At 41.3% G+C, this 13,449-nt stretch overlaps 1 protein-coding gene across 2 annotated transcripts; it reads right to left on the reverse strand.

The window, feature by feature from the left end:
- Positions 1-917: 917 nt before the first annotated feature.
- tmprss6 (transmembrane serine protease 6) lies at positions 918-11,261 on the reverse strand. Of its 2 annotated transcripts, XM_078274796.1 has the most exons (14): positions 11,040-11,261; positions 10,256-10,460; positions 9,488-9,624; positions 9,238-9,350; positions 9,015-9,124; positions 7,770-7,912; positions 7,547-7,645; positions 6,395-6,508; positions 6,109-6,225; positions 5,536-5,704; positions 4,515-4,792; positions 3,733-3,774; positions 2,475-2,611; positions 918-1,556 (listed from the first exon to the last, which is right to left on the reverse strand). In XM_078274796.1, the coding sequence occupies exons 1-14, from the start codon at positions 11,191-11,193 to the stop codon at positions 1,392-1,394; spliced, it is 1,983 nt and encodes a 660-aa protein (XP_078130922.1). In that variant the 5' UTR covers positions 11,194-11,261; the 3' UTR covers positions 918-1,391. The 2 variants fall into 2 exon arrangements, with proteins under 2 accessions (XP_078130922.1, XP_078130928.1); XM_078274802.1 differs by lacking the exon at positions 3,733-3,774 and having other exon boundaries at positions 11,040-11,255.
- Positions 11,262-13,449: the final 2,188 nt, after the last annotated feature.

Below are 13,449 nucleotides of genomic sequence, written 5' to 3' on the forward strand. Positions count from 1 at the left end.
AAAAAAACATATATAAGTCGCACTGGACTATAAGTCGCATTTATTTCGAAATTTATTTCACAAAATCCAAGACCAAGAACAGACATTTAATCTGGAAAGGCAAGTTATTAAACTACACAACAGCACACAGAACAAGGGGCTGAATACGGTACCTGCAGTCGCCTGCAGTTTCTTTTCTTGTCTTTAGGAGCAGTATATAGTTGTCACAAGCCTAGAGCGCCTAGAGCGGCTGTAGACGGTAATGTTTTCAGCATGAAAAAACATGTTAAATTATATATATTTTGATATATAAGTCGCACCTGACTATAAGTCGCAGGACCAGCCAAAGTATGAAAAAAAGTGTGACTTATAGTCCGGAAAATACGGTATTTCGATGAGAGGGAGATCAGTCTCAGCCCCATACACTGTTATACACTGTGTAAATTGGAGCAGTTTTTTAGCCATGCTAGCAGCAGCATGGCTCCAGGGTTAGCAATGCCAGTCAGTTGATCGATCCAACACTATGGATGGATTGCTGTGAAATTTTGTACACACTATTTTGTGTGTGAATTGTGATATCGTTGATGATCTCCTGACTTTTCATATAGCCTCACCATCAGGTCCTAATTTCGATTTGTCCAACACTTTGGTTTATGACTAAAGACCTGCAATACTAATGCTAATGGAATTCCCATCAGCTTCAGCTGCACTGCAAATGTTAGCATGCTAATATGCTAAACATTATACCTGCTGAACGTCAGCATGTTGACATAGTCATTTGTTAACATGTTAACACGCTGACGTTAGCATTTAGCTCAAAGCACCACTGTGTGTAGCCGACAGCCTAAGACAGCTGTTAGCATGGCTGTAGACACGTATTGTTGTAATTTATATTCACTTCGAGCTAAACAAGAAAACACAGTATATTTTAAACCCGATTACAAGACAGAAGGATGTTTTATTATGGGGAAAATGCTTTATGTTCAATATCTTTAAAATATAGAAGATTCAGTCTGTAAGAGAGTAAATTGTCAAACAAGGGATGGCACAATAATTAACAAAGTAATTACAATTGCACCTCAGAGCTTTTCTTTATCACTTCTTTTACTTTGCTTTTTTTTAGCCCTTTCATACTAACATTGGCAAGTGTCTTTTTACTGCATGCTAGATAAACACTTTAGAATATCAGTTCTGAAATATGCTGCTTAAATATGGTTGATTATTATCAGCTTTGTTACTTTATGACTTTGGAATAAAGGCTTTTTAACATTTTACCGGCTTGCTGTTTGGCTGAGAAGCAATCTTAATTCATCTTCCAGCACTTTTTATCCTCACTTGGTTAGTGTTTTCATTTGCACCCAGCATCGGATTATGAGTATATTGATGTAATCATGATGAAGATCCCCATTGTCTCAGGGGCTGCTGATGACCTGTTTGATCCAGCCAGTGAGCCTGGTGATGCGAGTGTAGACGCCGTAGTAGTCTGGACGCCCGCAGCCTTTGCCCCAGCTCACCACCCCAGCCAGGAACCAGCGGCCCGATGGCTCCTGGCACACCATGGGACCGCCAGAGTCTCCCTGACAGAGACAGGCAATGTTAAAAGGACAGGGGGTACGATTTAAATGTCTCTATAGCACAAAGTAACCAAAATAATTGATAAGGTTGACGATCAATACTTATGATTCAACTATGATATCACTCGGTGCATGGATGTCTGGCTTTAAAAACTTATGTAATGACCTGAACTGTTTATGAGGAACACAAACTCCCAAACCCGGAGGACTTTCAGGATGTACTATGCCAGCACCGTGCACATGATGTTTGGTTTGTTCCCCCTTTCGTGCCTTATGGCAGATATAAATACACCGTGACTGGATGATTTACCCAAACCATACAGTACATAATAGCCTACTCCTGTAATTTAAATGTATTATATTAACTATAGAATATTGGCCTACTAGATAACTGTATGAAGTGCCAAATATAAAGCCTCTGAACATGTGCTTTGATTTAAACCTGCATTTATATGTGTTGCCACTTGGTGGCAGCGCAACTCTAGCGCTACAGTAAACACTACTGTGACACCTTATCACGTTGTCATTCTGGATTTTTTATACATCCAGCAGACACAAAGCAAATTTGGAATCGTATTTCTGTCCACCCAACAAATATAAGTCCCATATTCACTCTCCTTCTAGCTCTATTTTGCTCTCCACCAACTCCTGAAGGAAAAATCTAACTCTTGAGCTGCTAGATGCTATGTTCACCAGCTAATTGCTCACAGTAACATTTTAGAACTGTTTGTCTGAAAATAGCCTGCTGCAGTTAAAAATAAGGTTGGTGAGAGCGGTGAGACTGAACCAAAACGGTAAAGGGGCAGGCTGTAAAATCAAGTGCAACCGTAAATTCATATTGCATTGTGAAATGAAATGAAAACAAGCATTAGGCATTTATATCATCTGGTTTGGTATTCATGTGTTGTTGTTTTTTTGTACCTGACAGGCATCTTTGCCTCCACTGCGGTAACCAGCGCAAAGCATTCTGGGAGTGACCAGGTGGCCGTAAGACCGAATGCAGGCTTTCTCGCTGACCAGGCGAACATCCACCTTCTGAAGCACATTACTGGCACTGCCTGAAGAGATCAGAGGTGAAATGTAAACCAGTGAAGGCCAAAAGAGTCTTCCTCTTTTTTTTATACACTAGAGACAATGTATGAATTATATTTTTAAGATAAAGTCTGCATTCACTTTGCCTTCCTAAAGTTGCTGTCACATTTGGCTTTTTCTTATTCTACAGAAAGCTGAAAATTACATCTTAACTGCTGAGTTTCGATTAACCAACTGGATGTCAATTGTAGAGCTGCAGATCAAACTACAAACCCACAGTGAAATATGTCACAGACTGCAGATATATCAATTGCTCAGCTTCAGCAGAAATCATTTAACGTACCGTATTTATGTTTAACAAACAATAACCAGCCTGAAGATTTCCTACATGCTGTAGTTCCCTTTGTTATGTGCACACAATTACCCACCAGCTGTTAACTAAAGGTATAGTAAAGGTTTCATCTTTAGAGTGAAAAGAAACCACTTCACTGGAAATATAGTGGTGTAACCACACCTTAAAACATCCACCTAAGCGTTTTCTCTCCAACACGTCTCTTTCAAGCAGCCTTGATCTGTTCATTTGGTTTATCAGAAACCCCCAGCCCACACATTTCCACCCACATCACTCTATCTCCATCTGCCTCTTTCATTTGAATGAGTTCATTTCATGTGTTTTTACTCTGTTATCACAAACACCAAATTACCAAGACTCCCCACTAAACAACTCCCCCCACACAAGACTTCTCACGTCATGTTGCCCGCTATTTCAAAGTGCCACTGACGAAATGGGTTTTTTACAGGCTGCACAAGTCACATAAAATCACTTCCTGTGAAAATACTGCATTATACTGCATAAAACATAATCCAATAGAAAACGTTAAGTGTTCATCCTGTAACAGAAATATAAACAAATTGTATAACAAAACAATTAGAGCAGTTGAACATCAAACTTTATACAATAAACCTACTAAGACAAAAGCACCAAATAAAAGTCCATCTTAAAATGGTTCATTTTTATAAACCTGCATAGTTTCATTTGAAAGTGTCCCTTTATAAAGCATGATGATGTGTTCCTGTAGGTCACGCATACCAAAGCCTTAGGTTAACTGGAAATTATAATGGGATGAATGAAAAACAATTCCTTTACCTGAAGTCCTGAGAAAAATGAGGTTTTGCAACAGTACAAGTCCTTGCAAAATAGATTGTTGAATTCATTAGTGCGATCAGTAGTTGTGCAGTTACTCTACTCTACTCTAAGTGGGTCCTAACTTCGAGCCGTGGTACTTTCAGGGGGTCAGAAGATAAACCTGACTTTGTAAGATTGTCACAATTTAAACCTCAGTCCTCAGTCCCTCTCTTCAGCCACACTCTCACTTCCCCAGCCCACTTTGTTGCCATTCTCCATCCATCCACTTGATGCCCTCAGACCTTCCCACCTGTCTTAGTCACCTGTCATGTCTGATCCAGTCACTCTCTCCTGCCCTGCAGTAACCACTTTCCCACCTCACCTGCTTCCCATTTTCATGGCTGCCTGGCTGTATGTTTACCAGCCCCTTTCCACCTACACCGGCCAGACTGTCATTGTTGTTTATGCCTTTGCTTTACAGGCATTTCCAGCCTGATTATGATACGATACGAAGAACTAAGAGAGGACTTAACAAACAAACATTGGCTGCATTCGAAATTGCCTACTACATTCTACCGACGAACACACTGCATACCTTTTTTCTGAAATCAGTACAACATCCGGGTATTTTTGGCAAACTACAGATTTTGCTTTTGTTTACATACTACATGCTAAGTTTTAGGCTAATCCGTACGTACTACTTGTATAGTAGGCGACTTTGAACACAGCTTTGTTCAAACATTTCACCCTCTATCCTCTCTCCACATTTCCCCCAAGCTCCCCTTCCCTCTTTCCATTCTTACCCCCCTCGCGGAGAGTCCCCCAGCCGGTGACCCAGCAGAGCAGGCCCGGCTCCAGCTGGTGGGCGGGCGGAGGCAGGCAGGCGGGTCGGGCATGTCCAGCCAGCAGCGTGGAGGCGGGCCGATCTAGCTTCAGCAGGGCCAGGTCATAGTCGTGGGACTCGTCGTCGTAGTATTGGTGGAGGTGGATTTGCTTAACACGAGCCACTTCTTCAGTAGGGCTGCTGGGGCTGAGCAGGAGTTTACCCAGGTAAACCGTCCACATCGAGGGGGAGTAGAGACTGCAGGAGGAGGAGGAGAAAGAAAGAGAGAGAGAGAGAAATAAGTCATACTTTTCTTTCCCAAGTACAAATTCAAATAACCATATCAACCAAATCTTCAATTTATTATATAGTTTAAATACTGTATAGTTGCAGTCGTTGACTGTTGCCAACAAATTAGTCTATATTCAGGATGTTCCACTTCCGGGATTGCTCTGGTGCTGCCTGAAATTCTGCCAGATGGCCCTCTTTTTGGCCTGATGTCCCTCACCTTCCACTTTCTTTGTGTTGTAATTTAAACTCTGTTGGATTTCTGAGGACTATGGTTGACTGCTCCTCAGATCTCTGCAGGGTAAATCCAGACAGCTAGCTAGACTATCTGTCCAATCTGAGTTTTCTGTTGCACGACTAAAACAATTTCCACCAAAACAAGTTCCTATTTTCCTATTTTAATCCTCTACAGGATGTCGCAGCTATAGTTTTGGTCGTGGTCCAGCCAGCGTAGTCTGGCTTTGAAAGACACGCGTGTACACACATAAATACGCTGGCTTTGAATCAGACAGGCTGTTGCAGCTAAACCCTAAACAGCAAAGACACAACAGCAGGACTGAACATAAAAAAAGTTTGGAGGTAAACAAAACATGTTTAGCTGAAGAGAAAATGCTTGTGAGTTTTGCTCAAAGTCCCTCGAACTGTTTGTTTTGAAAGAACATTCTTACACCTCATTTAACAGACCACTTCCTTCCCCCTTTTCCTGCACTTACTGGTCGTCATAGAAACAGTGGGCAGCAGACACCACCCATTGGCTGGAGATTAGCGCGCCCCCGCAGATGTGGGTACCCCGCACCTGAAGGCTGGCCTGCCATGGCCACTCCCCCTCTGTGGCATTGGTCCCCCCCACAATACGGCTGGAGAACTGCCTCAGGCCGCAGTCTGAATGCACACACGGAAATATTAAAACAAACAGTTGCAAATATGGACAGCAAACATTTGCTTAATATATGTAAATAGAATCAGCATAGTTGTATTGGAAAAAAAGGAAAAAAGACCAAAATGCTTGAGAGTTCATTTCCAGTACATCTATTTCTTCCTAATGCCAATGGGGGAAACACAACTAAATACAAATAAAAAGTACAAAGACTAATTAAATCAGATTTTATTGATTTATTTCTTTGCACTTTTTATCAAAAACCAGGTTGACAAGTCTACGAAAATCTCAAGGAACCTGTCCAAGGTAAAATGAAGGCATCACAAAAGTTAAATGAATGAAGTCCAAAACTGAATTAAGGTGAAATTAAAACATAACAACTAGGTTCTGATAGGGGTGATCTTCTCACCACACTCTTTCTCATCTGAGGCGTCGGGGCAGTCGGTGACAAAGTCACACTGTGGGTTTGGCTTTTTCAGACACGTTCCATCAGCGCACACATAGGTCATATCTGTACACTGCACACCTGCATGCACACACACACACACACACACACACACACACACACACACACACACACAAACACAGACACAAATGTCTAATGGTTTGTTTTGCTGCTGTTAGAGCCTCCGCACACTACATTTTAGGACTGAGATTTGATTGACGTTGCATCGTGATGAGTTTGAGTGTGTTACCATCAGTACAGTTCATCTCATCTGTTGCTTCAGGGCAGTCTGGGAGTTGGTCACACACCTTGTAGTAGTCCACACACTGACTGTCCTCCGGACACTGGTACTGTGCCACACACACTGAAACACACACACACACACACACACACACACAAGGAAATGTACCAGAAAAAAACCCCAGAAAAAACAGAAAGGCATTGTAACAGTTAGAAGTCCAGCATAACAAAAGATAACGCAGCAAACAGAGGTAGTCTGCTGTACTTTGCATTTCCAATTTAAATTTTCATTTGTCATTCACAGTTTCACAATTCGAGACTTGAATGTTGTGGGTAGATACATCGATAACCAGATACAGTGCATTTTGCCACATTTGGCTATCTTTGCTGGGGGAAAATGATAAAAGTGGTATTTTCCCCTTTTTATTATATACAATCTATGCTTTTATGCTACATAAACTATCCATATCATATACCATTCTGCAAAGCATGCAAAAACAATTCACAAAGCTTTTACTTTCTCATGTCTTTATATCACATGATGAACGTTAACTCCCTATTAAATAGTATCTTATTAATGGCTAATCCGTGTCCTACCAGTAGTAACACCTAAAAAGCCAAACCAATAATAGCATCGTAGCTTGACAGGCTGCCAAAACTAACAGGTCTTTACATTGTGAGATATACTGGCTGGCATTTAAATAGATTCTGAAGATTTAGAAAGAACAGGCCCATGCCATCAGATCAGATCAGCATCACCCTCAGGCATTCAGGACAGCCTGCTTGCATGCTGACAAGGCTTATGTTACAGATGTTGAAACATCCTGCCTTTGGCAGTGTTTCAAAATAGCAACTTTTTATCTTCCGAAGTGTGACAACATGGTGGTGGTGGTGGATGTTTGCTTCACCCCTGACAGTCAATCCCTGTCCTTTTTCCTGAAGAGTGTTGTTGCATCTCAATGTCTGCAATTCAGTCATTTTGACACATCTGTGTAAATGTAAATACATCAAAATCTAAATGAATTGGGCTTTATTGGCTTTGCATGGTCGTCCGATCCATTCATTTACTCTGTCCTGCACCATGTGTCAATTTCCTGTTTCAACAGAAAATAATGTACAAACAAACTCTGGGAATAAATTCATTTTAAACATAAATGAATACCACAGTTCCTCTCGTCAAGACCGTTGGGACAGTCCTTGATTCCATCACAGGCAGGAACACACAGGCCATTAATAGTGCACAGAAACTGGCCTGGGCAAGCTATAAAACACACACAAGCACATGCACACACAACATTTAAAAAGAATCCGTTCATAGACATAGGTAGAACACAATATTACTTAGCAGTAATGTCTTGGATGTGTCTCCTGCATCCACAACATACGATCTGATAGGTTGAAGACACTGTAGCGCAGCTGAAGTCCCGGCCCTGTGAGTGACACCTCTGATGTCATGGCAACAGTGGCAGTTGTAGAGAGCAGGAAGAGGCGTTCATTGTATGGCAGCAGGCCCCTGGTGCCACACAGTCTGAGAAATGGACAGAGACAAATTGAAATGGAAACTCCAGGTTTCCCTGCAGAGACAGGATGACGGCTCTGGTGGAAGCCCACAGGTTTGAAAAGTGTTATTTAAATAACTATAGAGTTCCCTTAAAGCAAGACACTTGACTAGTTTGAAATGCCTCTAAATTGAAAATAAAACAAATGGCCTCACATGAAATCTAAGGAGGCTAATATGGGACGCTGCTGCCCCCTGTTGTTCGCTACGGAGTAGAATAATATTATTAAATACATTATAAACAAAAACTCTTTAATTCTTTAATTTGGTCAATTTGTGTTTTTTTTGTATTGTGAAACTCTCTGATCTTTCTGCACATGATGTCCTGTATGGAAACCATTAATATGCACAGGGGCTTCCTGTGGGACACCAAACCCCATGCAGGTGGCAGTTAAAAATAGACATTAGTTTAATAATCTTACAAGACACGTGACTTTTTCCTCATCTTTCTGCTCTTAATTGTACTAGGATAATTCCTTCAGTTCATTTATATATTGTCATTGTATTGCAGTAAGCAGGTTAAAAAAGCAGTAGGGGTGGACCTAAATGTAGATTTAATATATTTTTTTTTATATAAATAGAAAACAACTTGTTGTGTGCAGATATTTGTAGTTGTTTTGTATTGAAGGTCTGGCACGTGCACAAGACAGATAAAAAGAGTTTTAAAAAAGCCATTTTGGGGGGAAAAGCTATCTGAAATTCAAAAGCTTTCATTTTTTTGTAAAAAAGAGGAAGCTGTTCACAAAATGCATGTTTTGCAGCGAGTCACACAGCTAATTAGTTAAAGTATAAAGTGAAGACAGATTTATTTTTTATGGAAACATTTGTAAATACACATTTATATTGCAGGTTGATCCAGACACTGGAGATAAAACAAGGTGCAGTTGGGTCTCCACTGATGTAAACCATATTGGTCAGTTGGAGTTGTGTCTAATCAACTTCTAGTCTGCTTTTTTCCAGCTAAATTCTCATTGGTATCAGTGTTGCTCTCGTTTGGCTGTGTAGTCTAACCATCCAGGCCGAATCTTACAGTCTTAAAGACCACAACTAGACTCATTGTGGCACAGCATACCTGCGGTTCTGGACGACCCACTGTCCCTGGGTACAGTTCTGGTTGTAGCTGGCTCTGCTCAACTCGTAACCCTCAAATTCCAGAGACAAGCCCATGCCTACACTGGGCATCTGAAACCACACAGGACGATGAACACAAAAATACGGTAAAGTAAATAATAAAGCTGTAAATAATTACTGAACAATCACGAAGTGGGGGACATATAGATGAGGGAGTGTCTTACAGTAAAGCTCCAGGTACAGTTGGTGTCGGGGGGGTAGTAGCTGGGAAAGAAAGGCGTCCTCAGTGTCCCCTGGACCCCTGATACTGCCTTCAGCTCTATAGTGGACTTGCAGTCTGCGAAATAGAAGTAAAAAGAGAGAGAGAAGTATTTCAATCCGCAATGCCGCTTTGTGGCATCAACGTATTTTAACTACAAAACATAAGATGAAAGTCTCTCCTCTCAGAAGGCCTGGGCTTTCAGGTGGTCTTACCCTGGCGGCCCCACGCCTGTGCAGACAGAGAGAAGGGGTCCTTGTAGTTGTACAGGCCCTGTTTCCAAACCACCGTCATCCACTCGCCTGAAGACAGAACATGCACCACCCGCTCATGTCTGCTGCAGCCATACACACTGGGAGGACGAGTGAAACTTTATTCAAGAATTTCTTAAATAAAAAACGGGTGCTAAATATGCAACCCGGTCTAACGGCAGTTCGTAAATAGTCACGTTATTTTTATTTATTGATTCTTGTACAGGTCACAATTTTCTCGTTTATTTTGTGTACAGGTCACGATTTTTGAACGTTACCATTTCACGAACTGCCGTGACACTGGGCTCCTCTGGGGGACGCAACAACGTTGAAATTAAACGCCACAACGGGGAAATTAAACACCACACGCCGGCGACAACAACAGGACGGACCGCCACCTCGACCAACCTCCCTGCGCGGATTTTCTGCATTTCATGCTACTCCCTACTGTAGTCGTGCTGTGATCACATAATATGATTCCAATTTAAATACATTCAATTAAAATTCGTAATCACCACACGAAAAAAAACGACATAATCGTGTCCTGTTCACGAATCAATAGATTCAATAACGTAACCATTTCACGAACTGCCATGAGACTGGGCTGAAATATGATTCAAATTTCTTTAGAGGTGGACCGACCAATATTCAATGTGCAGCAGAGAACCAATATTACCCTGATATGTCAAAGCAAATAAATATATTCTGTCTAACTCTGTGGATGGAACTCACGATGTGATGAGGTAAGCGTCGGAAGGGCTGAATGAATTGTATACCACCAGCCTGTCCCGGCACTCTGGCAGCAGCCACTCCATCTGGAGCTCCAGCTGGGAGCCAGGGTTGGCCTGGAGGTGCCACAGGCAGGAGGAGCGCTGCGTGTCGGGGCCACGGAGAGCCAAGGGACTGCTAGACACCACCTTCTGGTAGCGGTAACAGTCTGGAAAGGATGCCAAAAAATGTTGCGCTGGGTTAATTTGGGATCTGTTTTGAAGTAAATGTATGCAAATTTTGCCTTGATTTTATGTTTGGAGCTACTGTATTGAATAAAACACAAAATTAACATTCAACATCAACAACCCGTCCCTTGAACAGAGATTGTCCAACCGTAACGTAGCATTATTAACTAGTCACAGCAGGTCTGTAAAGCTTTGGATTTATCGACATGTTGAAGCAGTGTACATACATGGGGCTATTAGTAAGAGAAATATTTGATATGCAAAGAGTTTAAAAAGTGGTGCACATTGTGCTGCATGCTAATTACAGTAAATCAAAGTGAAAGATTGATGCAAATATAATTATTATTAACAAATGAAAATAAAGTGGGATACCAAATGAGGCTTTCAAAAGCTCTATAACTTTGGAGTCAGTTTCTGTAAAGATACAAAAAAAGATACATTTAAGTTAAAAAATACACTTTTCATGTCACTGTTTCTCACTTTTTCATCTTTCCTCACACACACACACACACACATACACACACACACAGTCGTTCTCTCTGCTCCTCTTTTGCTCTCACCACTGACAAACAGAGAGGGGAGGTGTAGGAGGTATCCGGAGAAGCTGGCTATCTCATTCTCCCCTGACTCTTTGTACTCCCTCAGGCCATTCTCCAGGCTCATGGTGACTTTCTCCAGTGTGACACACTCAACACGGCTGCCTGGCACAGACATCACTATCCAAAAGAAAGCCACAACACTCCCCTCCCTGCAGAAACAAACCCGAGACCAAGATTCACACAGCCGTTAAAGATGTATCAAAATAACAAGAGGCAAACAATGTAAGATGCAAATGGTGACTATGATTTATCAGGACGAAAAGCAGTGTTTCACTGCCGACTGTGGTTTAAAGGTGTGGTCAGAAGTGTGCTTTGTTACACCTGTAACCACACAACAGTGATCTCACAGTGTACAGACACACCATGGAGTACACTTCTACATCACTGCAGCAAAAAGAGAAATGAAACCACTAGAGCTCAGCAAAACAATCTTCTACAACAACAAGCTGACTCTTTAAATCCTGGATGGATTGTGCAGCCTTTACGTCACAGTTCCTGTGATTTAGCCTGACATGTTTGGTATTGTTGGAAAGTTGTCTATAAAGGATAAAGTTGTAGAAAAATAAAAATAATTTGTGTTTGTGGAATATTTCCCTATTCTTGTAGATTCTTAGTCTTAGCAAACTGCATTACCATCTGCATGAAGGAGGACCAACACTGACATTTTTAGGTGTCTTGTTGAGGCAATTTTGTGTCATGGCTTTGTTATCACCCAATCATTTGAACATTACTAAAGGTATAGTATATATGCTCCATGTACTGTGTATTTCTATGGTCTGTTTGGAGCACCACAAAGCTTGCAAAGATTGTTGCAGACTCAGACTTTCCTTAAAAAAAGAATTAGGAATCATGTGCAGAGCTGAATATACAAGCTTTCAACCCAATTTAGAGGCACAAAACTACAAGTGCTCCTTCAATATGATATTCCATACATAAGTTCAACAGGTTTGAATTTTGGTATCTGAGCTGGTGATTACTGTCAAAAGTGAATATAACTGCAACACAGACATAGAGGGGATACAGATTGGGAACCACTTGTTCTGCTGTCACATGTTCTGCGGCTGAGCCTAGAAGTCATAGCTGTTATCAATCAGCAAAGCATTGATTACCAAACCTGATTAATTAAATGAATGAACGGTATATTAACCAGCATCAACATGTGGTAACATAGTGAGCTGTCTTATGTTTAAACAGATGTTTCTTTTTCTCCCTCTGACTATAAGTATTTACTGTATGCACGTTCTGCCACTCCCATATTGCTTCTATTCTTCCTGGTTATTATTACTGTACTGTATATGAAAAGGGTTGATCCACATACCCAAAGGCGAACACAGTGGTGTAGTTGAAGTATCGAGAAAGACTGGACCCCTTCATTATTTTATTTACCTGAAAGACAAAGAAAACCAATATGATCTGTTTACATGAGTCTCATCAAGTTGTTTCCAACAGAGTACTGAACTGAATTTAAAATCCTTCTTCTCACCTACATAGCTCTTAATGGTCAGGCAGCTCAAAGTACTTTTAGTAGTACTACTTACTCTATTACCCCACTAACACTGCAGTCCCAGAATGCAGGGTTACTTGGGGTTCCTAGAGTCTCCAAAAGAATATTGGGAGATAGAGCCTTCAGCTATTAAGCTCCTCTCCGTCTCCACATTTTAAGGTTGCTTAAGACTTTCCTCTTTGATAAAGCTTATTATTAGGGATGGCTCAGATTTTCCTTGGACCAGACCCTAGTTATGATGCTTTAGGTTTAGACTGCCAGGGGACTATAATACACTGAGCTCATCTTCATCTGTACTCATTCATGCCCCATTAATGCATGTTACTACCATGGCATCTTCCCTGGGGTCCTCATGCTTTCTCGTCCCAAAGATATCCGTGGATTGTGGTTGCACATGGATTGTGGTTGCGCCGGCTGCCATGGTCCTGCTTGACGCCTGATGCTCTTGTTATTAGTCATATTTCTATTATTATTATTATAGTTGTTAGTGATATTATTATTGCTGTGCTTCTCCGTCTCTCCCTCAACCCCCAGACTCTCTCTCTCTCTCCCTCTCTTGTTTGAGAGAGACCCAACCCAACCCAAAGGGGAATTCTTCCTTGGCCCGTTTGCTCTTAAGGAAATGTTGGGTCTCTGTGAGTATGGTATACCTGCTCTGAATGAAAAGTGTCTTGAGATAACTTCTGCTGTGATTTGAAGCTTTATAAAAAAAATTGACTTGACTTGACTACTGCTGCTTTTCTTTTTTTGTCAGGTAGTTTAATTGCATTATGAAATTGACATGGAAAAATATAAAAACCAACAGCAGTCTTGATCCTTTAACCAAGTCATTCTAGTGTACATCAGTATCAGAGGAATCCTTGCTCA

Source organism: Sander vitreus, chromosome 2 (genome assembly GCF_031162955.1).
Source record: "Sander vitreus isolate 19-12246 chromosome 2, sanVit1, whole genome shotgun sequence".
Classification (NCBI taxonomy): Eukaryota; Metazoa; Chordata; class Actinopteri; order Perciformes; family Percidae; genus Sander; species Sander vitreus.

Bases quoted from the DNA above. Each gene is read 5' to 3' on its own strand.
- tmprss6 (XM_078274796.1), bottom strand. From the start codon at position 11,193: ATGTCTGTGCCAGGCAGCCGTGTTGAGTGTGTCACACTGGAGAAAGTC. The intron at 6,226-6,394 runs GTAACACACTCA...GTGTGCATGCAG, and splicing joins TGAGATGAACTGTACTGATG to GTGTGCAGTGTACAGATATG. The intron at 3,775-4,514 runs GTAAGAATGGAA...CTATTTTGCAAG, and splicing joins GGGGACTCTCCGCGAGGGGG to GACTTGTACTGTTGCAAAAC.